The sequence below is a fragment of the Oryctolagus cuniculus genome, chromosome 2 (assembly GCF_051225735.1).
Source record: "Oryctolagus cuniculus isolate XC-2025 breed Fujian yellow rabbit chromosome 2, ASM5122573v1, whole genome shotgun sequence".
Taxonomy (NCBI): Eukaryota; Metazoa; Chordata; class Mammalia; order Lagomorpha; family Leporidae; genus Oryctolagus; species Oryctolagus cuniculus.
In genome coordinates, this window is record NC_142868.1 from 137918283 (window position 1) to 137943030 (window position 24748).

At 51.0% G+C, this 24748-nt stretch overlaps 1 protein-coding gene across 3 annotated transcripts in view; it reads right to left on the reverse strand.

Moving 5' to 3' along the window:
- Window positions 1–10687: 10687 nt before the first annotated feature.
- MXD1 (MAX dimerization protein 1) overlaps window positions 10688–24748 on the reverse strand; it is a 31997-nt gene continuing 17936 nt past the window's right edge. For 2 of the 3 annotated variants that reach the window (XM_089326335.1, XM_002709818.6), the window contains exons 4-6: window positions 17212–17326; window positions 15680–15839; window positions 10688–15433 (exon numbers count right to left, since the gene is read on the reverse strand). In XM_089326335.1, coding sequence (XP_089182461.1) covers window positions 15246–15433; window positions 15680–15839; window positions 17212–17326 — 463 coding nt within the window. In that variant the 3' untranslated portion in view covers window positions 10688–15245. Of the gene's footprint in view, window positions 15434–15679; window positions 15890–17211; window positions 17327–24748 lie in introns of all 3 variants that reach the window. The other variant, XR_016229313.1, reaches the window with a different exon arrangement.

The following is a 24748-nucleotide window of genomic DNA, read 5'->3' on the forward strand; positions in this document are numbered from 1 at the left end:
GGGGGGGGGGAGCCCAGTGCTGTGCCCCCTCCCCTCCCCATCTGTGCCAGGCAGGGAGAGGGAAGCTTGCATGAACTCCCAGGGAGGCGTGAGGGCGGCAGGAAGGGCTCCCTCGGGGAGATGGTTAAGCCGAGTGCTGAAGGACCAGTGAGTGGGGATCTGGTGGGAAGTCGGGAGGGAGAGGGGCAGAGAGGGAGGGACGAGGAGCAGCCAGGCCAGGGCGGTTAGCAGGTGACTGGAGGGGGGGAAGGGCCACGTGTGCTGGGTCCCACGTGACCTTTAAGGAAGATGCAGGAGGCGGGGAAGGCAAATGCCTCCTTGCTTCAGCTCTAAGATGCACTCAGAAAGTGTGTTTAGTATTTTCGGGGGAAACAAAACCAGTCCCTGGAGCGTGAATGTGCACGCCGATGGTGTACCCTGATCTAAGGAGCAGTAACGTGTGTGTGTGGGCTGGGGGGCAGGGATGGGAGTCTTCAAATAAAGAAAATACCTGACTTCACCTCAAGTACAACTTGGATCCACGTGGCAGTGCTACAGGGGATGCTGGGATTGTGTCCAGGTAGAGCCAGGAGGATACTATGATTGATTAGTGATGTCTGCCCAGGAGCAAATGTGGAGACTGAACCCCCCGGGGTCTTCCTGCTTCAGGAAACAGGGAGCCGTGGTAGGAAAGGGACGCGATGGCATCTGCATTTGTAATGGGTCTGAGCCCAGTCCACGGACTCAAAGATGTTGATGTGAGAAATGTCATTTTTAAACGTATTTTTCCCTAATTAAAGCTAATTTAGTCCAACCCGGCAGTCCCATTGAGCCAAGCTGCTGAGAAAGTCTCTTTCATTCTAGGGGCTCTTCCTGCTCTGGATTGCGGACGGTCCCAGAATCCTATGCGGCAAGGCTACATGTGAGCCAGTGCTTCAAGCCACACTGTTGCCATGGAGATTGCCCCCCCCCCCCCCCGGACACCATGCACATGTGCTGCTTTCTGTGCCCTGCACAGGGCACAAGGAACCCTGGTCTCAGGTCCTGCCTTCCTAGGGACACCAGGCAGCCACCCCGGTGACGACCCCCTCTTCCTCAGGTGCACCCACACCAAGTGGGGGTGTGGGTGCCTACTGGCCTCAAGACCAGGCTGAGAGAATCCAGGGAAACCAACGTTGATAATTTTTTTAATTAATTAATTAATTTATTTATTTATTATTTTTGACAGGCAGAGTGGACAGTGAGAGAGAGAGAGACGGAGAGAAAGGTCTTCCTTTTGCCATTGGTTCACCCTCCAACAGCCGCCACGCTGATCCAAAGGCAGGAGCCAGGTGCTTCTCCTGGTCTCCCATGGGGTGCAGGGCCCAAGCACTTGGGCCATCCTCCACTGCACTCCCTGGCCACAGCAGAGAGCTGGCCTGGAAGAGGGGCAACCGGGACAGAATCCGGCGCCCCAACCGGGACTAGAACCCCGTGTGCTGGCGCCGCTAGGTGGAGGATTAGCCTATTGAGCCACGGCGCTGGCCTCAACGTTGATCATTTAATGCCCCGTCCTGCTGTGCTTCCCAGCGGCCCAGAGAGGGAGACCGGGACCGAAACCCGAGGGAAGGAGTCCTCCGGTGGGGACCCTGTGCTGGCCTGGGGGTGGGTGAAAGAGGCTGAGCCAGCCAGTGCAGAGGGGGCAACAGGATGGTACGTGGTGTATGTGTGTGGGGGGGGGGGGGGGGGGATCCTTTGCCGTGGAGGGGAGAGCAGGACAGGCGAGGACACAGTGCAGTGTGCAGACAGGCCTCTGTGGTCCTCCCCGTTGGCTGCAGGCAGTGAAGACTGAGGGTGGGCCGACCGCCCTGCACACAGGCCCCTCCCTCGGCAGAGAGTTCCAGTCCCGGGTGGACAGCTCACGGGTGGCCGAGGTGGCCATTTCTTCCTCATTCTCACAAAATACCTACCCTGCCGGTTCTCTCCCCGTCTAACGGAAGGGGAACTTACCATCGGGAGAGGTTGATTTGCCCCATGTTGCCCAAATGTGAGCGGCCGAACTGGAATTGGAACATGAGCTTGTTTGACTTCGGAACGTTCAATTTAGGCAGCTGGAGCAATTTGGACAAACAAAGATTTGATTGGAATGAATTCAGGGTGTTTTCGTCTGTTCCGAATAGAGCGAGGCAAGACAAAGTGGGTGAAAATGAATTTGAGAAGCTGAGGAATCCAACAAACGTAGGTCCTGGCTAACAAAACTGGGTGAGGTATTTGTAAACCCCAGACATGTGTTAGCTGTGGTTGGAAACACTCAATTTTTTTTATCAACTTATGAAAATAAGAAATTTCACAAAAAATAACCAAACACATAGAGGAGGAGACGTAATTGGCTGAAAATAAACTAAGAGGGCCCAAATGCTAACTCCTTTTCTTTGTTACTTATTGCCTTTTCTTTCTTGTTTTTTAACAAAAGCAATGAATCCTCATTACAGGAAATTCAGAAACTCATCAAAATATACATACAGGGGCCTGCGTTGTGATGCAATGGGTTAAGCTGAGGCCAGCGTCCCATCCAGCTCCTTGCTATGCTCCTGAGAAAGCAGCAGCAGGTGGCCCACGTGCTCGGGCCCCTGCACCCACACGGGAGACCTGGATGGAGTTCCAGGCCTCCTGGCTTTGGCCTGGGCCTCGCCCAACCGTGGCCCTTGGCACCATCTGAGTGAACAAGTGGATGGAAGATTCTCTCTCTCTCACTCTCTCTCACTCTCTCTCTCTTTCTAACTCTTTCAAATAAGTAAATACATCTTTTAAAAAAAAAAATACCTGTAGAGAGGGGCCAGCGCTGGGGCGCAACGGGTTAACGCCCTGGCCTGAAGCGCTGATATCCATATGGGCGCTGGTTCAAGTCCCGGCTGCCCCTCTTCCATCAAGCTCTCTGCTATGGCCTGGGAAGGCAGTAGAAGATGGCCCAAGTCCTTGGGCCCCTGCACTGGCGTGGGAGACCCGGAAGAAGCTCCTGGCTCCTGGCTTCAGATTAGCACAGCTCCAGCCGTTCCGGCCAATTGGGGATTGAACCAGCGGATGGAAGACCTCTCTCTCTGCATCTCCTCTCCCTATGTAACTGTGACTTTCAAATAAAAATAAATAAATCTTAAAAAAAAAAATACTTGTAGAGAATCTTCGTAAAGAGCAGCGTGGCCCCTCACGCCACTTGCGTGGAAGCTGGCACAGCACGTGTTCTCTCTCAGCATTCGCACGGCTCCGTCTTCTTCCTCTTTCCCGCTCCTGCGCTTGCTTTTTCTTTATGCCTATGCAACGAAAAGATGGGGTTCTGTGGTTTTGTAAACTCCCACACTGCTCGGAACGCTGCTCCATCTTGCGCGGCATTGCGAGGATTTCTGACGTCGCGCCGCGGCCCACGCTCTCCACGGCGATGCTGAGCGGCCTTGTTGCCACCGGTCACCGGATCGTCTGTGCACACAATCGCCCACAACTACGGGGCGGTGCCGGCGTGCGAGGCCCCTGGTGCCGGGTGCACCGGAAGGCGGTGGCAGCGCTGCTGGGTCTTACGTCCCTTTTTTTTTTTTTTTTTAATTTATTTATTTTTATTTTTTGACAGGCAGAGTGGACAGTGAGAGAGAGACAGAGAGAAAGGTCTTCCTTTGCCGTTGGTTCACCCTCCAATGGCCACTGTGGCCGGCTCACTGCGCTGATCCGAAGGCAGGAGCCAGGTGCTTCTCCTGGTCTCCCATGGGGTGCAGGGCCCAAGCACTTGGGCCATCCTCCACTGCACTCCCTGGCCACAGCAGAGAGCTGGCCTGGAAGAGGGGCAACTGGGACAGAATCCGGCGCCCCAACCGGGACTAGAACCCGGGGTGCCTGCGCCGCAAGGTGGAGGATTAGCCTAGTGAGCCGCGGCGCTGGCCCCTTAAGTCCCTTTACGTGGCTATGTGACATGGTGCAACGAGTTGGCTAAAGGAGTAACTGGAAATGTAAAGCACGGGGCACAACGAAATGTCCCGAAATGTGAGCAGAATACTGGACAAGGCGTGGAAGGCTGCCGCGGCGAGGTGGCAGCAACGCCTGCACACCTGGACAGTGATGCGCACCCCGGCCTGGGCCCCACTGTTTCTCTCCAGTTTCTTCCCATCCAGACTATTTTCTATCGCATTGCTTTTGCTTTTGAGGACGTGTTCTGGATTGGTCTAAAGCCCAGGTGCTCACAGAAATCAAGATCTTCATTTTAAAATGTTTCATTACTTACTTTCATTTTGTTTGAAACACAGAGAGAAAGAGAGCGCTCTCCTGTTCATTGGTTCACTCCCCAAATGCTCACCACAGCCAGGGCTGGACCAAGTCAAAGCAAGGCGCGGGGGCTCCATCTGGGCCTCCCAGGAGAGCCGAAAGGGGCCGAGTACTTGTGCCTCCCAGGGTGTGCATCTGCAGGAAGCTGAACGGGAAACAGAGGAGCCGGGATGCAAAACCAGGCACTGAGCTGTGGGATGGGTCTCACAAGCGGAGTCTAAGCTAAATGCTCCCCCCACCCAGCTCCCTGCAAAGTCCTTAACTGGTGGTAAACACCTCACTGTGTTTCCTCTGCATTACCGCCTTGTAACAGTGCAGGTTGTCTTCCTGCTGCAGATCTGAGCCTGGAGTTTGCCTCTGTCTCTCTTAAACATCTGTCGGTCTATCCGTGCCTCCCTCCACCCAGCCAGCCAGCCACTCGCAGTGGTGTCGCTGAGCCCCCTCCATGCACCAAGCACTCTCCTGGGTGCTGGGACAGAGTTCAGTCTGTGCCCTGACAGAGCTCCATTCAGACATCAGGCTGATAAAAACCCAAGAATTGTGCAGAAGAGAAAGAGTGGTGTGTGTGTGTGTGTGTGTGTGTGCATGCGTGTGTGTGTGTAGGGGGGACCAGAGTGAAGGGACATGCAGGACAAGGTGACATTTGCACACAGACCTGAATGAAGCCAGGAAGGTGTCATGGGTTCAGGCATGGGGTAGCAGCAGGTGCAAAGGGACTGAATTAGGCATGGGGGGAGAGGGGCGTGGTTCCCTGAAGCGTGAGTGAGGAGAGAGGTAGCAGAGGAGACCAGGAGGGCGGCCAGGGCCAGAGCAGACGGGGACTTGTGGCTGCAGAGCTGCGGCTGCTGTGCTTGGCGGAAGGGCCTCTGGTTGAACAGGACCCTGGCATTGACCCCCTACAGCCACAGCCCCCTTTTCTCTTGGGCCTGACACCTGGACACCGTGTTGCCTCTGCCACTGACCAGGGCATTCACAACCCAGGCAGAAGCTCCCATTAATCTCTCTCTGTTTTTATTTATTTTTATTTGTTTGAAAGGCAAAGAGAGTGTGAGTGCCCATCTCACCTGCTGGTTCGCTCCCCAAGTGCCTGAAGTGACCCTGGGGTAGGGCCGAGAGCCTGGAGCCCCGAGCTGCTCCCTGCCCCCCGTGAGTGCGGGAACCCAGTGACTTGAGCCATCACAGCTGCCTGCCAGGGCTGCGTTCACGGGAGGCTGGAGTTAGGAGCCAGAGTCCAGACTTGAACCAGGCGCTCTGATAGGGGATGCTGGTGTCCCAGGTGGCATTTTTTAAAAATTATTTTCTTTTTTAAGATGTATTTGAGAGAGCTACAGAGAGAGAGAGAGAGAATGAGAGAGATCTCCCATCCTCTGGTTCATTCCCCAAGTGGCTGCAACAGCCAGGTTTGGGCCAGACTGAAGCCAGGAGCCAGGAGCTTCTTCCAGGTCTCCCACACGGGTGCAGGGGCCCAAGCACTTCCACTGCTATCCCAGGCCATAGCAGAGAGCTGGACTGGAAGAGGAGCAGCCGGGGTGAGAACCCGCGCCCATCGGGGATGCTGGTGCCACAGAGGCTTAGCCTACTATGCCACAGCACTGGCCTGCCAGGTGGCATCTTAACCACTGTAACAAACACGCCCCTCTCCCCACCTTGAATTTTCTGAGTAGGGAGGAGGTGTGGCATTCCTTCCTGCTTCTGACTAGGGGGTCAGACCCAGGTCAAGCCCGCTGCTGCCCGTGGCCTCTGTGGCCACACCCCAGAGGAGCCCCGCACAGGAGGCTGAGGGGCTCTGCAGCCCCAGGCAGCTGCCTCCCATTCCTTGGCAAATTTGTTTCCCTGGCGAGAAACAGCGCATGCACCTCCCCCTCCCACACTCTGACCCGAGCCCTGCCTTGCGTTGCCCTCTGCTTGCAAAAGACCCGAGCACTTTTCATTTCACACAGCCATCCTCCATGATCACGTGCTCTCTGCTCCCTACAGAACTGGATCTGAAATGAGGTTGATTAAAATACGAAAACTTTTCAATAAAATCCAAGGCCAGAGAAAAGACTGAAGAGAGATCGGCACACAAATCTGTGAATCACGGGGTCTTACATAATGACTAAAGGCGAGGTGTGAATTTGGCTCTGAGCTTCCTGGCAGCCAAAGCAAAAAAGAGAAAGATGATCCGTTTCATGATTCACCATTTCCCTGACGTCAGCACACACCCGTCCTTCAGGGGGAAGCTATGGAATTCCTGCAATGAGTTCCAAGAGAATTGTTTTGCCCAACATTACAGGGTCCAAGATGGTGAAGAGAGAGCAAGGCCTCTCCCAGGCTCTGTCCTGATCATCAGTTTCCAGCGATGCCCTTTCTGGACGCCGTGCCCCGTGCTGGTCTGCACGTGCCTGAAGCTGGGAGCTGCACGGTTGCAGAGAATCGCCCTGAGCCCGGTCCTCTCACAGCGTGGAGTCTTCGCGGATGGGCTAGCGGGGAGCTGCAGCCACGGCTCTGACCTGGCTGTGGATAATGCCAACCCTGGAACATACGGCTGACACGAGACTTGCCAAACGCAGGCATTTTAGCCAGGGGCTCTCGGCACTGCCTGGTTGCTCCTTCCAGAGTCTCTGAGCTGCCCTAGGGGGCGGGCAGAGGGGTTTCAAGGTCGGTTCTGATTTTCTGAACTAGGAGAGGTCACACCTGGACAGCGCCCCCTCCCCCGCTGCCCGTGGCCACACTTGTGTCCCTGAGTCACCCTCTGCTCGGCTCACTCTTTCCGTTTAACCACTTCCTGCCCACTGTTTGCTGTCTAAATCGCACAGTCAGAGTGACACACGCAGACACTTCCCCACCCGGCGCGGTAAGTGTCCCTGCCCGGCTGGTGTCTCCTCTGAGCGTTGGAACTCTGGGTTCTGTGAGTCCAGGTTCCACGTGCACAGCTGCAAGCTTTGCCCCCGGAGCTCCGAGAACAGCGTGACTGTGCACGTGCGGCAAGCGCTTCCAACCGCTCAGGCCCCAGATAAGCTCTGGGCGTTCCCCACAGCGGCCCCCAGAAAGATCAGGAAAACGAAGCTCCAGACCCTGGCCCCAGGTCGTCCCAGGTCACCCCAAGCCAAAAGGGTGGAGCTAGCATCAGCACTCCCATTCAGAGGGCCAGTGCGTGCTCTCGGACCATCGGCAGGCACCGGCCACTGCCCTGAGGTCCTCTCGTCCCCTTGGCCATCCGTTCGCCTCTTATGCTCAGAATTCGCTGAGACGCGTCCCGCAGCACTGTCCCCACTGCAGGGCACAGGGACATCAGCACGGCACGGCAAGGGTTTATCTGACGCTTGGTGTTCACCTGAAGGAAGCCGGCAGCAGGACAGGAGGCTGTAGGGGCTCCCATGCCCACTGGGCCCCGGGGAGGGGCGGGGACTACCTCCTGGTGTTACCCAGCCTGGCCCAGGGACGCCAGCGGGGTGGGCGGGGTGGTGCCTTTCTCCCTTTCGCTGTTCCCCTAGGCCCTTCCTGGTGTTTCCCTGCGGATCTGTGCGGATCCTTGAAGGCCGACCCAGTCCTGACACAGAGCTCCCCGCCCTGACCGTCCTCCCTCTGCCCCGGAGAGCCAAGAGCGTCCCCTCTCTGAGCCCTGGCCCAGCTGCCCTGACTTGCCTTGGGGGCCACATCCTCTGGCTCTTGCCTCCGCTGTCCATTTGGAGGGCCTGGCTCCACTGTGCCTCCACTCTCCCTGGGGGAGGCTCCCACGCCCTCCTCGCCCCGCAGGAATCTGGCTTCTCTGGGCGGCGGGCAGCAGCCTCTCTACCTCATCCGGCCTGTAGCAGGGCATCCTCAGAGGCCTGGCTCCTGGAAGCTGCGTGCGGGCAGAGAGCTGACCCCAAGGCTGTCTGGGGGACCCTTGGCCGTCCGGAGCTGGGCAGAAGGACTGACAGCCGCCTCCTGGAGGGTCTCAGCGAGGGCAGCAGTGTTGCCCTCCTCATCTTGATCACAGTGACAGCCACCAGGTGCCTAAGGCCATGTGAGTTGTGGGGCCGCCAGGCACCAGAGGGAGTTGTGTCCTCGCTGGCCGAATAAATCCTTGGTGGGCCATCCTTGTCACCTTCCCTCCAGGGCGTCTTCCGTGGCACCACTGTCCACTGCCCCAGGCCCCCGGCAGGCCTTGTGTTTGTGTGTGTGTGCGTGTGTGTGTGGTGGTGGGAGGGGGCGGCGGCACTGTGCACAGCTCAGGGCCAGGGCAGCAGGGCCTGGGGGAGGACGTGGCTGAGTGGACTGAGGGCCCAGGGGTCTGCCCCTCTAACTGAAGCCCCGGGCCCCTCCGTGGAAACTGCGTAACCTCACTGTACAAAGAAAAGACATTATAGATGGACAAGGGGTGGCAGTTGTCAAAACTGAGGCACGGGCCTGTGAGGCCCGAGTGAGACGGCCGAGGTTCCCAGTCCCGCCTGGCTCTGGGGCCTGGCCACGAGGCGCCGCTCCTGGCTCTCCCTCCTAGACCCACTGAGGCACCGAGGTGGACCAGACTGTCCAGCACTACCGAAGGCCCTGGTCATCAGGCTACCGGGACCCATCAGGAAATTTAGGACCAAGGTTGGTCATCTCGTGGGGGAGCTATCTCTAAGGGAAGGTCGCCTTCCTAATTATCTACAGCGCAGCGCTTCCTCTCCCAGCCACAGTCAGCAAGGGAGCCGGACGCCCGGGTAGGAACAGCCTCTGCGGCTGTCACTCTCAGCGGCCTGCGTGGTGGTCGGGTTGGGCGCCTGCGCACAGCGATGCGTTGGAGACACACTGGTAGCAGGGCCTCTCCTCTTAGGGGAAAGCAGGTGACGCAGGCCACTTTTGCAAAATGGACATTCCGGAAGGTCCTATTTCACAAGATGCACGGGCCTCTTGCCACTAGGTGACCTCCGGAGTGCCAGGGGAGCCTTTCAACACGCCTCAGGTTTGTAGAGTGAGAAGTCACTGTCAAGAGGGAGAAAGATGCCGCTCCCCACCCCCCGCCCGGCTCTAAACCAGTGCTTTCCTGGGAAAGCCGGGGCATAGCCGGGACACCAAGTCACGGACGTGGGCTCCACGCACGAGAGGCAGCTCTGGAAGGGCAGGGCAGTCCGTGCCGTCAGTTGATGGGCCTTCAGCGCTGACACAGGGCGGGCACGCCACCCAGATTGTTAAAGTACTACGCGCATATCCTAAGTACAGTGACAGTAACTGTTCTCGGCCCAAAGGGATGTTAGTATGTAGAAAACAGCTTAGACTGGGCGCCATGTTTGGCCCAGTGAATTGTGCGACTCCCTGCGCAGCCAGCCCCGCCAGCTCACCTGCCTTGTGGCTTGGGAAATTCATTCCCTGCAATCGTGCCTTCCTCAGCAAACAGCCACCCTGGCTCCAGGGCCCAGCTCCAGCACCAGCTCTGAGACTTCGCACAGCTTTCCTGCACAACAGGCTTCCATGACCAAGCGCTCGGCACTACGTTCTGCTGCAGCCTTCCCACTCGGCTTTGGGCTGCGCAAAGGATGGGGCCTTCTCAGCCCTCCCCGCAGCCCCTGCACATGCCTGCACTATACCTGCATCTGTACCTGAACGCAAGTCAGCCAGGAGCGAGGGGGTGAGCCTGCGGGACAGATGGCAGCAGTGGAGAGGGTGATGCTGCCACCAGCTTGGGTCAACAGGTGGGCTCACCTGAAGCCAGACTAAATCCTCTTCACAGAATCCAAGGGTGGGAGATGCTGAGCCGGTGAATTTTCCATGAAATTGAAAGAGGGCAGGGCAATCGGCACCATGGTTCAGACGCCTGCATCCCATGTCAGAGTGCCTGGGTTTGAGTGCCACTGCCGCTCCCAATTCTAGCTCCCTGTCAGGGAGCAGGTGATAGCTCAAGCAGCTGGGTCCCTGCCACTGGAAGACCCACATGGAGTTTCCAGCCCCGGACTTCGGCCTGGCCCAGCCCTGGCTTTTACAGGCATTCACACAACCATCTAGAGAATGAGATCTGCCTCTATCCCTCTGCCTTCCAAGTAAATTAAAAAAAATTTTTTTAAGAAATTAAGGGGGCCGGCACTGTGGCGCAGTGGGTTAATGCCCTGGCCTTAAGTGCCGGCATCCCATATGGGTGCCGGTTCGAGACCTGGCTGCTGCACTTCCGATCCAGCTCTCTGTTATGGCCTGGGAAAGCAGTAGAAGATGGCCCAAGTCCTTGGGCCCCTGCACCCACATGGAAGACCTGGAAGAAGCTCCTGGCTTCTATCTTCTGATCGGTGCAGCTCTGGCCATTGTGGCCACTTGGGGAGTGAACCATTGGATGGAAGACGTCTCTCTCTCTCTCTCTCTCTCTGCCTCTCCTCTCTGTGTAACTCTGACTTTCAAATAAATAATAAACATTTTTTTAAAATTAAGTCAGTTCTAAAAATCATGAAAGGGTATACGAGATGCGAAACATCAGTAAAACCAACATTCCTTTCATAATGAAATAATTTATTATTTGTTAACAGTTGAACAACACAGAAGTTTACATATACACAGCAAAAATTCTCTAAAACATGGAATAGTTTCTAAAAATGCATGTGCTAACTGTAGTAAAAAGCACCATTGTCTATGGTCTTGACACAGGATTTACATTGGCGTCGTAGTTACAGAGCAAAATAAACATCAGAACTCCATACTCTTTCAGCTGCCGGCCCCTGGTGCTCGGGCTGTGTTTACCATGGGAAGACGGCCCCAAATGGATGGTGAACAGCAAGGATCCCAGGAGCACCAATTCGAGGGACAAGGGACTAAGGTGAGTTTGGTTCTCAGGTGAAAGCTAAAAGGAAGATCCTCTTAACCTGCCACCCTCCCTCCCCTGCAGATAGAGTGAGAAATCGAAATAAAAAAGAAAAATAAAAAAATAAAAACCTGGATAAATCTTAGAACTAGGAGCCTTACTAATTGGATTTCTTCAGCCACTCCTCAGCTCAATCTAGCGGTGCCAGGCAATCATCCCCTCCCTCAAAGAAAACCCCCCGTGTGAGAAGTATTGAGAGTGAAAGAATCCTCAGAAATCACGTATCGCACCCCACCGTCCGAATCGGCATCTTTGACAACGAAACCCCCCGCAGTCTGTGGAGGTCCGATCATGGAGAAGCAGCAAGACCCCCCACCCCATCTAAACAGGTCCTCGGGTGGCCTTCTCCCAGGGAGGCCTTTCAGAGCAGGGGTAAACGCGCTGCATCAGAGTCAGATGTGAAAAAAAAAAAAAAAAAACAAAACAAAAAACAAAAAACAAAAAACAAAAAACCACAGATGGACAGGCAGGACATCGCCTTGCAGCCTTCACCGCCTGGTGTTCAACACACAGGGACGGTGAGGGGGGGCAGACAGAGAGAAATACAACGAAAGACAGAAAACCAAGAGCCGCAGTTCTGGTTAAGAAGCATAATGAAAGTGTCTCTTGTCAACACAGTACTGCATTAAAAACCCAGTTTCAAAAACAAGCTTTTTCCTTAAAGGATGGGGAAGAGGCAAGAGGGAAAAAGTCCACAAAATCCGTTATCAAGCCCCACGCCACTGCCAGCCAGTTACCTTGAGCATCATTGTCCTACCTCCTTGACATTTTTTTCTCTCACCCCAGGGTTTGCTCTGGGCCACTCTTGGGCATGGGGGAAGAGAGAGGGCCATGGATACCCGGGTGAGGACCCTTTGTTTGTTCTGGAAAAAGTAGAGGTTAAAGGAAAACGCCCTTCTTAGAAAATAAAAACAAAAGCCCTCAAGTGGCCGACTGCAGACCCGGGCCTACTTGATTCTCAGTTCTGAATGGGCCTGGAAATTCTTGGCAGGGAGAACCCAGGTCCTGCCCCAGAGTGGGATGCTCTTTGAGCCGCTGACCTAGCCTTAGGTCTGTGACCAGACGGGGGAGCCAGCAGTCGCTCTCCGCACCTTGAAGAATTCAAGCTCTCTTCTCAACCAGAGAGAACCAACAGAGAGAACCTTGGGGGCCGGGCCCCGCCACTCATGGCCGACAGCAGATGGAAGCCGTGTCTGGGGGATGGCAGCAGCAGCACACTGCTTTTCTCACTGCGTGGACGTCAGCTGAACGACACACGCTTCCGTCCCCACTTACTGCACCGGCCAGGGTCCATAGGAGTGCAGTTTAGATTTTTTTCCTTTTTAAAAATCAACTTTTACATAAAAATATGCATGTGCCTATATTTACACACATCTATATTGACGTACAATTGTCAAAGTCTTAAAGGCTGGGGTTTATATCTTTGCCCATCCCCTCCCCCCAATAACCCTCATAGAAAGGTTTTCCATTTTGCTTTAAGAAACAAAAAATAAATGACAAAAAAAAAAAAAAAAAAAAAAAACACTAAACAACCAAAAAGGCTCTGTAGCTCTTAGCGGTCACGCTGGTGAGTCAGTGAATGAGAGGACAGACTGGCCGGCCAGGGCTGCCGCCAGCCGCGTGAGGAAGGGGAGTAGCTGCCTCGGGCGAGTTTGCTGGTCCTGAAGCTTACAGTTTTGGTTAGAGAGAAGCCGGTCTGGCTTGCTGACTTGGTCCACCTCGAGCTTTGAAAGTAATGTCTAAACCTGGTGTTGGCTGATCACAAGTGCATCAAAAATAGAGAGCTCTATCAAGTTCCACATTTATATGCAATCAAATTGAAAAGGACCAGACAAACAGTGCAAAGGTCAAATAATGACTATTTTATATTGGGACAGTACATTTCATATTTCAACCAAAAGGACAAAAATGCAGTTTAACTCAAAGGCACAACAATTAAAACACAGAAAACAGCGGCATCCCTCAGATGCCTTATTTCTAAATGAAACAAACAAGGACACAATTTCGTTCCCTTCCCTCCCCCAGTGCAAGCCCACAAGCTTTCTCAAAGTCTTGAGTTTCTGCTGCCATCTAGCATCCAGCATCACGGACTTGTGAGGCGCTTGAATGTAGCAATTCGACAAAATCCAGAGGTCTCGTGAGTGGCATCCGAAAGGGACCTCAAAGTGCAGAAATCTCTTTCTCCAATGTGTTAACAGGCGGAGCTGGCTCGTGAACACTGTCACTCTGCTTAAACTCAGGAAGTAGGCTCTCAAAATGCAAAAGGCATACAAGTTGTATTTCAGTGCAAATCTTCAGCTGGTAATTGGAAAAGTTTCCAACAATTTAAAGGAAAAAATAAAAAGGTTTTTGTGTCACCTGCCTCTCCTCCCACCCAAAGCCAAAAGGAAGAAAAACCAGAACAAAACAAAAGAATTACAGGTGACTTCGGAATCATTTAGAAATCTACTACTTCCAATTAAAAAAAATTTTTTAACACATTAAAGAATTACTAAAAAAAAAAGAGTTCCACAAAAGTAATCTCGCTTTGTTTGGATTGCTCTTCAGGTACAGAAGGAACTTCCACGTAGAGTGCATCTGAACTCTGACTTCAGTGGTGCGGAAGGTGGAGGCGCTGGCTGAGCTGCGAGGCTGCGCTGCCCCAGTGACTGCCGGCCGGTGGGGGAGCGCGGGTGCTGCCCACTGCCGAGTCAGCCCTTGAGCCCTTGGGTCGCAGTGCGTCCGTGGATTTGCGGAATGTTCCATCACTTTGTGACACACACACACTGTTTCAGCATCACAGATTTTACAAATGGTTCAAATTCAATGAAAAAGATTCGCCAGAGGCTGAAAGCATCAAGACCTCAAAAAATATGAATGCAAAAATATCGAGGGGAATGAACCAATTTCATAGATACCTACATACAAAGTTCCTAGAACATCTATAAAAGCACAAAGTCATAAGAATTTATTTTCCATTACATTAGTTTATATAAAATGAATAAATAGTATTTATAGATTTAATGTGTCTTATGTACATATACATGTGCTCTGTTTTAGCTTAAATAAAAATGCTACAAAGTGGGAGACCACTTAAGGGAGAAATCATAACCAAAAAGAAAAATCAGCCTTTTAAACTATCAGCCCAAAAGCCTCCAGAAAGAAGTTTCTGGGTGTATCCAAAAATAATCAAGAAGGAGAGGGATTCTAGCAACCCCGTCCCGTCCCCTCCTGTTCACCTGCAACACAGAGAGTAGAAATGCGGACTTTCTCTTTCACTGATGATGGCCACCAGCTCAGCTAGTGCCAAAGCTCAGTTATTGCTGAAAGTTAAATAGGAAAATAGATTAGCATTGGACCAAATGTCACTTATGGGGGGGGGGGGGAGAGGCATAATCACTTTGTGTTAAGTGGGAAATGGAGATCTCATTTATCTCTGAGGTAGGAAAAAAAAAAGTTCCAGAGACAAGTAGCACTGACAAACTTTGAGGGGAAAATGTGCCTTGAGACAGCGGTACACAGCAAGGTCCCATGAACACTGCACAAAAACACATGGTGCCGTTTTGTTTGTGAGAACAGTGGTGGAACCTTCCTCGGCTGTGCGAGCCCAGAGACACGCTGTCGAGTGGGAAATACTGCTCCCATCCAGGCGCGGCGGCGACCGGGGTGCGCGTGGGCAGGTGGCAGGGCTGTTTGCCGGAGGTGCTCCTGACTTCCTCGCGGGGGCGAGGCCCACGGCGAAGAGCTCTCGAAGCTTCCTTTGGAGTTCTGAGGTCAGGATCTCCACTTGGAAAGCTGGTTTCCTTCAGTCTCCTAAGCACAAGACACACTCAGACACTTCTCCCAGGCAGGTAACACAGTAAGCCAGAGAACTCGGCAGAAAAGTCTGGTGGACGACACGGGACAGGAGAGGAGACGGGGACTTGCTGAGATGCGACAGTTGCTCGCTCGGTCTAAAGAGTCTCGGGTGCTTCAGACTGACTGGAATGTACAGTCTCTCAGAGACGGATTGTGATGGAGAGAACGAGAAGCTAGCGGGTGCCATCCGATGCCCACAGGCCTAAGCACTTCCTTGGAAACTGTGACCCAGCTGACTGTGTAGAGGTGGGGTACACGGACGTTGACGTGCGAGGGCGAGGCGGGCAGGTCCAGTACACTACCTAATCAGAGCCGACAGGGAGAACCATCCAGGGGGCGGCCGGCACACGCGCCCTCAGAGCCCGAGACACACGTCCTGGCTGTCCTGCAGCTTTATTCTCTTGACGCTGGCGCTGGAGTAGCCCTCGTCACTGCCCAGGCTCTGCGTGCTGGCCCGCTCGTCAGAATCGCTCACGCTGCTGCTGCTCCAGTCCAGGTCGCCCGTGAGATAGTCTGTGCTCTCCACGTCTACATCGATCTCCTCTGCAGACGGGGCGGGGGGAGGGGAGAGGGGGGAGGAGATGGGGGGACACACACACACACACACCCGTCAGTGAGGGCGCCTACAGAGCTCACAGGCTGACGGTCAGACCTCCCCCAGCTGAACCCTTCTTGGCCGCTGCTACCTAACGCTAAGGGGACAGAGAGATGCCCTCGGGTGGGCAGACACGGCCCTCAGCGCCCCACCCGAGAGCAGCGGGAGGCGCACGGAGGGGCCGGGTGGCTCACCCCTGTCGGAGTCGGAGCGCTCCGAGGAGACGGTGGAGCCGATGCTGTCCATGCGGACCCTCTCGATGCCCAGCTTCTCCAGCTGCCTCCTCAGGTGCCGCTGCTCCCGCTGCAGCTGGTCGATTTGGTGGACGGCTCTTCTGTCACAGTCTTCAAGTTTCTGCAAGTCAAAGGGCCGAGTCCTAAGCTGCCATGCCGCACCTTCCCGCCCTGCAGGGAAACATGCTGGTGTCCTCAGAAGCCGTTTGCTGTGGCAGGAAGTTGGCTGGCCTAACCTCTGCGGCACTGCCGTGGCTGTGGGCACGCGCCCTCACAGCGATTCTGGGTGAGCTCTGACACTCTGGCCCCTGCCACCCCTCGGTTTGGGTATGGAAAAGACTGCAGGCCAGAGTCTCCAGCCTGGTCTTCATACCCATCGCCTGAACACCCAAGCTCTGGGAACACCCCAACTTCACCAGATGGAAGCTTGAGGAACACCCATCCGTTCAAAATTAAGGAGGTTCCTTTTCTCTCGGAATTGTCCTCAATGCAGGCTACCAACCACAATTCAGTGATATGTATGCTGGACAGCGACATGGCGGTGGCTCTCAGGAGTGTGGGCACAACTCGCCTTATCAGTGCCAGTCACCTGGGCACTGAGGGTCAACCCTGAGCTGGATTCTCTGGGAGGGCAGGGGCTGAGGGAGGGCAGAGCACAAAACCCAGGCCGCTTCCCTCGTGGAATCTACAGGCAACTCAACAGACACACAAACCACCACCAAATGCCAACTGTGGCAAGTGCTAGGACAGAGATACCCAGACATGACCACCTGTCACAGAGAGAAGCAGACTGAGTCAGGAAGGCTTCTCTGAGCTCATGAGACTCGTGCTGAGATCTGGAGGGTGGGTAGTGGACAGTTAACAAGGTGGAGGAGACAGGGAAAGCATACCGACCAGAGGCACTGGCACGCACAAAGGCCCTGTGGTAGAAGCACACGAGTGCAAGAGTCTGAAAGATGGGCTGGACAGAGGAGAGTGTGGGGACAAGATGATGCTGCAGGTGAGGGCCAGGTCAGGCAGAGCCTGGGGCAGGCCTGGTGCCAGTTTGTCCTGAGCCACAGAAGAGCTGTAACTGGGCAAGGGGTTAATTTGAGCTTTAGAAGGAAGGACCTAAGGAGAGCAGATAGGAAGGGAAAGAGGGAAGGGAGACAGCTGAGGAACTGCACGCAGTGGACGGTGCTAGGTGAAGGTGGAAGCCTGGACGTGGCTCAGGTGTGGTGGCTAAGGAACACGAGCTACCGAGAACGCTGTTTCTGGGTGTGCAACTGGATGGCGAGCTGGCTGGATCCTTCATTCCTGGAGTGTGGGGTTGAGAGATACTCGGACGGTTTCAGACATGCTGCATCTGAGGTGTCTTTGGTTCATCTAAGAGGCAGGTTGGAGGAGCTCAGGGGAGAGGACTGTCCTGGAGATAGTCTGTCCCTCACAATGACAGAAACACCCTACTGGAGAGGAGAAGCTAATGAGGCATCCCAGCATAAAGCGGCACTTACCTTTATGTGCAATTTGGCTTTTGTTAATAAACTCAACGTAGTGTGTCGATTTGATTCGGGCCCAAGTGGCACCAGTCCCTTCAGCTTCTCCAGGCACAAGCGAAGATGAGCCCGTCTAGAAAAACAAGACCGCAGTAGCATCTGAGAGTTTCACAGTGGGCCAGCAGGCAACCCGGGAGGAATGAGTCCTAAACGAAACGAGGCCCAGGCCCAGGGATGGCAAACACTGCCAATGACCTCTCGCCAAATAAAGGCCTTGTGAACCCAGACAGCTCTGGTGAAAACCAAAGGGAAGTGAACTCCAGTGGTATTCTAAGTTACGTCCATCTGTGATACAGGTGCTGCGGGAGGGAGTCCCATCTGCTACTACTACGTACGTGATCAGGTTATCTCCAGGTTTCTGGGCTACAGTGTGACCCACAGAACGTTTAAAACAGGAAATAACGACGTGCCAGGGTGAGGTTTTTTTTAGCTCATACTTCTTTTTTTTAAGAGACTCCATTTGAAACTACAAAGTTGGGGCTGGCACTGTGGTATGGTAGGCTGGGCCTCCATCTGCAGCGCCAGTATCCTATATAACCTCCGGTTGGTGTCCCAGCTATTCCTCTTCCAATCCAGCTCTCTGCTATGACCTGGGAAAGCAGTGAAAGATGGCCCAAGTCCTTGGGCCCCTACCCCTACGTGGGAGACCAGGAAGAATCTCCTGGCTCCTGGCTTCGGATTGGTGCAGCTCCAGCCGTTGAGGCCAATTGGGGAGTAAACCAGCAGATGGAAGACCTCTCTCTCTCTCTCTCTCTCTCTCTCTCTCTCTGCCTTTCCTTCTCTCTCTGTGTAACTCTGACTTTCAAGTAAAATAAATAAATCTTTTTAAAAAAATAATGACAGCGGCTGAGCAGGGAGAAGGCAGGAAACAATTAGAGAAAAAGGAAGAGAGGGAGGGAAATTTTTACTGAGTAATTTTTTCTTCATTATTTATTTATAAATATTTCTCATATTTGAAAGGCAGAGCAAGAGACAGACAGACAGACAGAGATACACATATCTTCCATCTGCTTGTTCACTCCCCAAATGTCCACAACAGCAAGAGCTGGGCCAGGCTGAAGCCAGGAGCCTGGCACTCCAACCAGGTCTCCTATATGGGTGGCAGAGGCCCAAGCATTGGAGGCATCATGTGCTGCCTCCCAGGATGCATTAGCAGGAAGCTGGATCAGAAACAGAGCAGCCAGGATTCACAATGCTACTCCAGGGTGGGATGCAGGCACCCCAAGTGATAGATAGCTTAACCTGCTGTGCAACAACACTTGCCCCTGAGCCATTTTTTAATACTTATTGTTTTTTTCAACTATATAAATTTACTGCTTCCGAAAAAGTTAAAATTTTTTTAAATGCAAAAGTGCATTATTGGCATTGCCATATCAATGCACACGCTAAGCAGCAACCAAGAAAAACCGCCTCTCAGTGGAGTGTGGCAGATGTGCAGGGTAGCGGAGTAGGAAAGGAAGAAGGCTGGATGAGGAGGAAGATCTGGCCACCCACTGAAAACAGAGCCTTCAGTCACAGACTGACCAAATGCGTGCAAGTCCTCATAATCTGGGGTATGTACTCTTCAATGAGACCTTAGTTTGGTTTTTTTTTCTAGAAGATTCCAAGAATGAGAGAAACAGTTAAGATACGGAGTTTTGCTTAAGTCTACCGACTCCTTAAGTCCTTCTCACGCTGCTGCAGTCCACAGTAATTCTTTCATTTTCTGAGTACTCATGTGTTTCGTACTTATTTGTTGCTTAATTATTCACTGCTGCAGCTGTATTGCCACGTGCCTCCAACACACACACACACACACACACACACACACACACACTCGATACATGTTTGCTGAAAAGATTGTGTCATCTGTTCAACTAAACTCTAAGCTTCTAGAGGACAGAGTCCATCTCCACCACCTTTTTGCACCTGCACTGGCGCTCAGAATCTTGGAATTCTAGGTAAGTGTTCACTGCTGGTGTAAACCACCCACAGCAGGGCTCCCTGCAGCCTGGGAGGCTGCTCTCCAGATGAGCTGGGGGAAATATGCCATGCCTTCTGGTTTGCTCTTTCTCCCTCTACCAATTTTTCTGAATTAGCCAAAGTTGGGAATGAAGACCAAAAGAAGAAAATTGCTTTAGAAAACTCTAGGACAGATGAATATGCATGATATTGAACCAAAAGGTCAATTCACACTCTCCACCAAGACTTCAGGCTGCTCTTGCAAGGATCTAGTTGGTTAGATGTCCATCTGGGCCAGGAGGAAGTTAGATGCTCCAAGGGCCCTCTAAGCCTTCACAAACTGGAGGAGTATAGCATTCATTTCAGAGCTGGGAAGGTGTAGGTTACAAATGCTTCACTTTTTCACAAGACTTCTATTTGTTCTGAAAACCTGTCCACATGGAAGAGCCACAAGCAAGGACTCACACTTTGTTTGCTCCTCCCACTCCTGCATAAGAGAAAGAAAAAAAAAAAAGAAAAAGGAAAAGAAAAGAAGGATCTGTGTCTAAAAGGTTCTCACCTTGGGTAGAAAAGCCATGAAACAGATCTTGTTATTAGAAGCATTACAAGAAGATAGAATCAGTCATTTATACAGCTATCCAACTTATTTCTCACTGTAAAATTTATAGACTAATTTTCAAATTAGGAGAAAAATTTGTTATTTTGAAACACTGCATGATTCAACAGTATCATATTAGTCTTTTTATGATGTAGGTTTACATACAAAGATGAGTATGTACATTTTTCAGGAAGTTCATCTACTGATAAAAATATAATAATAAAGTCATCTCTTGATGCATCGTCATTTCTAGTTATCCCAGAGGCTAGCCCAGAAAGTGCAATTTTCACTTCCCCAGTGTAGGTTTCCAAAGAGCACTCCTAGTTGTGGAACTAGAAATAAGCCATTTGACTTAAGCTGATGGTAATACCTGCTCATGCACTGTTCTCTGGCCTACTTCTATAAAAATAGGACCAGAGCTGTCTCTGGATTTTTGGAGAGATTCAAAGCCAACTTCTGCCTTTGGCAGGGTTTGCCTTGGCCTTCTTCAGTGTTTTACCGCTCTAGGCCGATGGCTGCTCTGCCCACATGCCACCACCTGCAGACAGATCCCACACTAGGGCCTGGGCCAACCACAGAGAAGGGATGAAGTATACCAAGCAGTCTCAGTTCCATCATAATAAAGCAGTAATATTCAATCCCTACACCAGACAAAAAGCAAACAGACCTCTCTGTAATAGCTTCTACTTAAGACCCTAAACATTCTCTCAGGCACACATCACATACATACATACATGCACACACACACACACACATAGGGAGGGAGAGGGAGAGGGAGAAGGGAGAGGGAGAGGGAGAAGTGAGAGGGAGAGGGAGAGAGAGAGGGAGAGAGAGAGGGAGAGGGAGAGGGAGAGGGAGAGGGAAAGGGAGGGGGAGAGGGAGGGGGAGAGGGAGAGGGAGAGATCTGGAATCCTCCAGCTGATCCTGAGCAATGGTGGAGATCCAGATCCAAAACAAATAGAAAAAGCGCCTTGTCTCTGCTCTTCCTTCTCAGGCTTGGCTGTTCGCCTGGCCAAAGGCTCTGCTTCTTCAGGACAGGTCTGGTCCATTTTAAACCAGGTCTAACTCCCCTTAGGGGAACTAGCAGAGGTTTTGCCACAGATCCTCAACAAGATGTCACCAAATACCTCCATCTGACCCTGGCACTTGGATCTCTTACACCACCACATCTTTGTCAGACAATCCTCCTTCTGTTGCCAAGAGCTGGCCCTCCCAGCTGCCTGCCCCCTGCAGAAAATGTTTATACAAACCCTGGTCCCCTCCTGCCCTGACTACTTTATTTTTTTTTTTAAAGATTTTATTTATTTACTTGAGAGGTAGAGTTATAGACAGTGAGAGGGAGAGACAGAGACAAAGTCTTCCATCTGCTGATTTATTCCCTAAATGGCCACAATGGCCAGAGCTATGCCGATCTGAAGCCAGGAGTTAGGAGCTTCTTCTGGGTCACCAAAGCAGGTGCATGGGCCCAGGTGGTTGGGCCATCTTCTACTGCTTTCCCAGGCCATAGCAGAGAGCTGGATTGGAAGAGGAGCAGCCGGAACTAGAACTGCTGCCCATATGGGATGTTGGCACTGCAGGTGGAAGATTAATCTACTGCACCATAGCACTGGCCCCTGGCTACTTTTTTTTTTTTTTTTTTAATGCTGATCCATACTGCTTTTTACCTAGATGATGAACTTTGACAAGCTTCATCTACTGACTCTTTTGAAAGACCACTTTAATTATTGTGAATGGGCTCATATACCTTTGGTCTATAGTAGCATAAAGAAACCAATCTTTGATCTTAACTAAAATCAGAACCAACCATGGTCTGTAAGTAGTGATAATTAATTTAGGCACAAACTATAGATTCTCTTTAGTAAGGTTTTCTGTCTCACGTTGTATGTATTTTTATTAATATTTTTAATATTCTGAATCTATCAGTCACTATACAACCAAATATCAACGTAGTGATGAAAAGCAAACATTTGGCGCCAGGTGTTTAATTTAACACTTGAGATCTCCATGACCCACATCAGAGTACTTGGGTTCAATTCCTGGCTCCAGCTCCTGACTCCAGCTTCCTGTTAATGTAGAGCCTGGGAGATAGCAAGTGATGGCTCGAGTAACTGAGTTCCTGTCATCCACGTGAGAGACTTGGATTGAGTTCCCAGCTTTGCCGTGGCCCAACCCCAGATGTTGTAAACATATGGGGAGTGGATCAGTGGATAAATAATAAGTTAAAAAAATAAAAAAGGTAAAGATCTGGGATCCTGTTTTGTTGCTTGCTTCCTGTGTGACCTTGAGCAAACAGCTCTGGGAAGCGTCAGTCTCCCCATCAGTAGAGCGAGGATGATGATTTCTACCTTAGAGGGTCATTGTGTGTATTAACTGGGACAAGGTATGGAGCCCCTGGGCCTGGGGCTGACATGGAGTACTCCGTACAGGGGAACACTTGTTCTTTCAATCCTAGCTTCCTCTGTAGGAGGATAATGACCGTGAGCAAACCCAGACAATTATAGTACTATAATAATCCTTTCACAATCAATAGGGAACTCAAAAGTGTCTCATGGGGCAGAGAGATTATCTGTTAAAATCTGGTTCATTGAAATCTTCCTTAAAGAAAATGGACATTTTTCATGGACAACCTAATCCATTTTCTACAGAAAAACACACTGCTGATGCTAAAGGTATTTTTTTTTTACATTTAAAAAATTAGCAAGGATTTTATGAAGTTAATAAATGGAAAAGGAAAGATTCTTTCACGGCCACGCATATCCTGAAGAAGCAGAGGCAGGAAGGGTTCCAAGGTTGCAGGGGAAATATCTGCTTCACTTCCAACTTACTCCACGAACAAGTGCTCTGGAGTGCCTGGGCCTCCTCCCTCCATCTCTACTGCAGTGGTCAAAGGGAAATAAAACTAGGGGCAAATATGTATGAGTATTGTCCTGGGAAATCTAAGCATACCCAGAGAACTTAAACTATCTGACGTGCAATAGAAGGAAAAAAGAACAGCATATTTAGGCGTAAACTTAAAACAGTTGGGGAAGGATCTGTGAGAAGAAAGCTATAAAACACTACTGAAAGACACAAAAGTCTGAGTAAAGGGAAAAACAACACATTCCTGGATGGGAATCCTCCAAGTCAAAATGTCAATGTTTCCTAAGTTTGTCTACAAATTTAACACAATTCCAAGGAAAAAAAAAATTCCAACAGTATTCTTTTTAATGTTGGGAAATTAGTCTAAACTTCATCTAGGAGAATAAATGTGTGAGATGCTGCCAAAGTTCTTGAAAAGGAAGAATAATGAGGAGGACTGCCCTGTACTAGATATTAAATTGTATTATAAAGCTTCAATAATTAAAAACAAGTGTAGCACTAATGCAGGAAGAGGCAGACAAATCAAGTGAGCAGAATAAAAATCCCCAGAAACAGACCTCAGAATAGATATGAATTTAGCACATAATGGAGATAACACTGCAAATCTCTGGGGAAAGACTGGATTATTCAGAAAATGGCAAGGGAGTAGGGAGGTTAACATTCAAAATAAATCCCAAATAGATTAAAAGTTTAAATAAAAATGTATTCAGATAGAGTTCTGTTGTTAGTTTCCCCAAAGTCTTGTCAGTCATGAATTATGAAAAACTCAATATCTGAGAGAAGGAAGTTATTCATGAAGAAGGCTCCGGGGTTGCTTGAGGCACCCCACCACCACCACCAGGGCTGTGGCACTGCCAGCGGGCACCAAGGCCAACCAGAATGCCCTTAGACAATTCTGAGGGCAGCTCTTCCTATTTCTGTCTCCAGACTCAAGCCTCTTTGCTTCTATCCAGGTCTCTCTTAGGCTGGAAGATCCGTGAACTGTGGCACAGATTCCACAAAGAGTAAGCTGGGAAGACGGTGCTAGGAGCAGACAGCAGCTCCTGGATTTACTATGCCATCCTGAAGTTCTTTGGATTTGGATGTAGTCAAGACTGGGATTGATATCAAATGAGGCGTGAGTATGTGTGCATATGGGTGCGTTTGTGTGTTTGAGGGAAGCTCTGTTAGTCACTGATTACTTTTCTTTATTGAAGGTGTAACTGAAATTATTCTGTCCCTCAGACTTTCATAGTGAAGCATATACAACACAAAAAAGAATTATGGGGTTGGGGCAGAGCATACAAGACGGTAGCCAGGAAGGAGCACCCAGGATGGCAGGAAGTAATTAGGTCACAGGTGGAGATCTTGAAACACACACTTGGTTCGTTTATTCATTGATTCCACTTGGATTTCTCAAAGGATTACTATGTGCTGTGTTTTCTAGGGTGGGGGGATGTTTTCTAAGACTGAGACCCTGCCTTTGAGATACTTACAATTTTGTTGCATTGTTCAAATATGGGAATAAATAATTACAGAAAATTTTATCTGAGCTATCTTCAAACCACAATAATCAGTTCCTACCTAAAGTTCTACAGTAATAGGCTTTCCTTTGTCCTCTACCAAACATGTTCTTTCTTTCCTCTCACCACAAACGTTCTGCTTCACTGAGCTTGTCCACAAAGCTTTTCAGGCTTTCATGGCCTATCATAACCTTCTTTTCCTTTCCAAATGGGTTGCATTCACTGATTCATTCATTCATAAACTGGGCCCTCTTATGTATCTAACTCTTCTGTTTCTTTCATTACCAAATAATAGAAGGGACTAAGACTTCTATTTCTTATCAGTCCATTGGAGTCTAGAAATAATGATACATCTATGGGCACTGATTTAAGAACAGAACCTGGATTTTTGATCATCTGAGTCTCTAAGTGATACATTTGACCTTACTGAGTACTAGTTTTTCTTTAAAAATAGGCCTGAGAGTATCAGCCAAAGAAGAGCTGCCTATTCAACCCTGAGGTTTCACCATTTTGATTCCTACCTTGGTGTGGGCACAGACCTTGCCAATTAAATAGGATCATAAATCCTACAGAATAACCACAGGTATAATAAAAA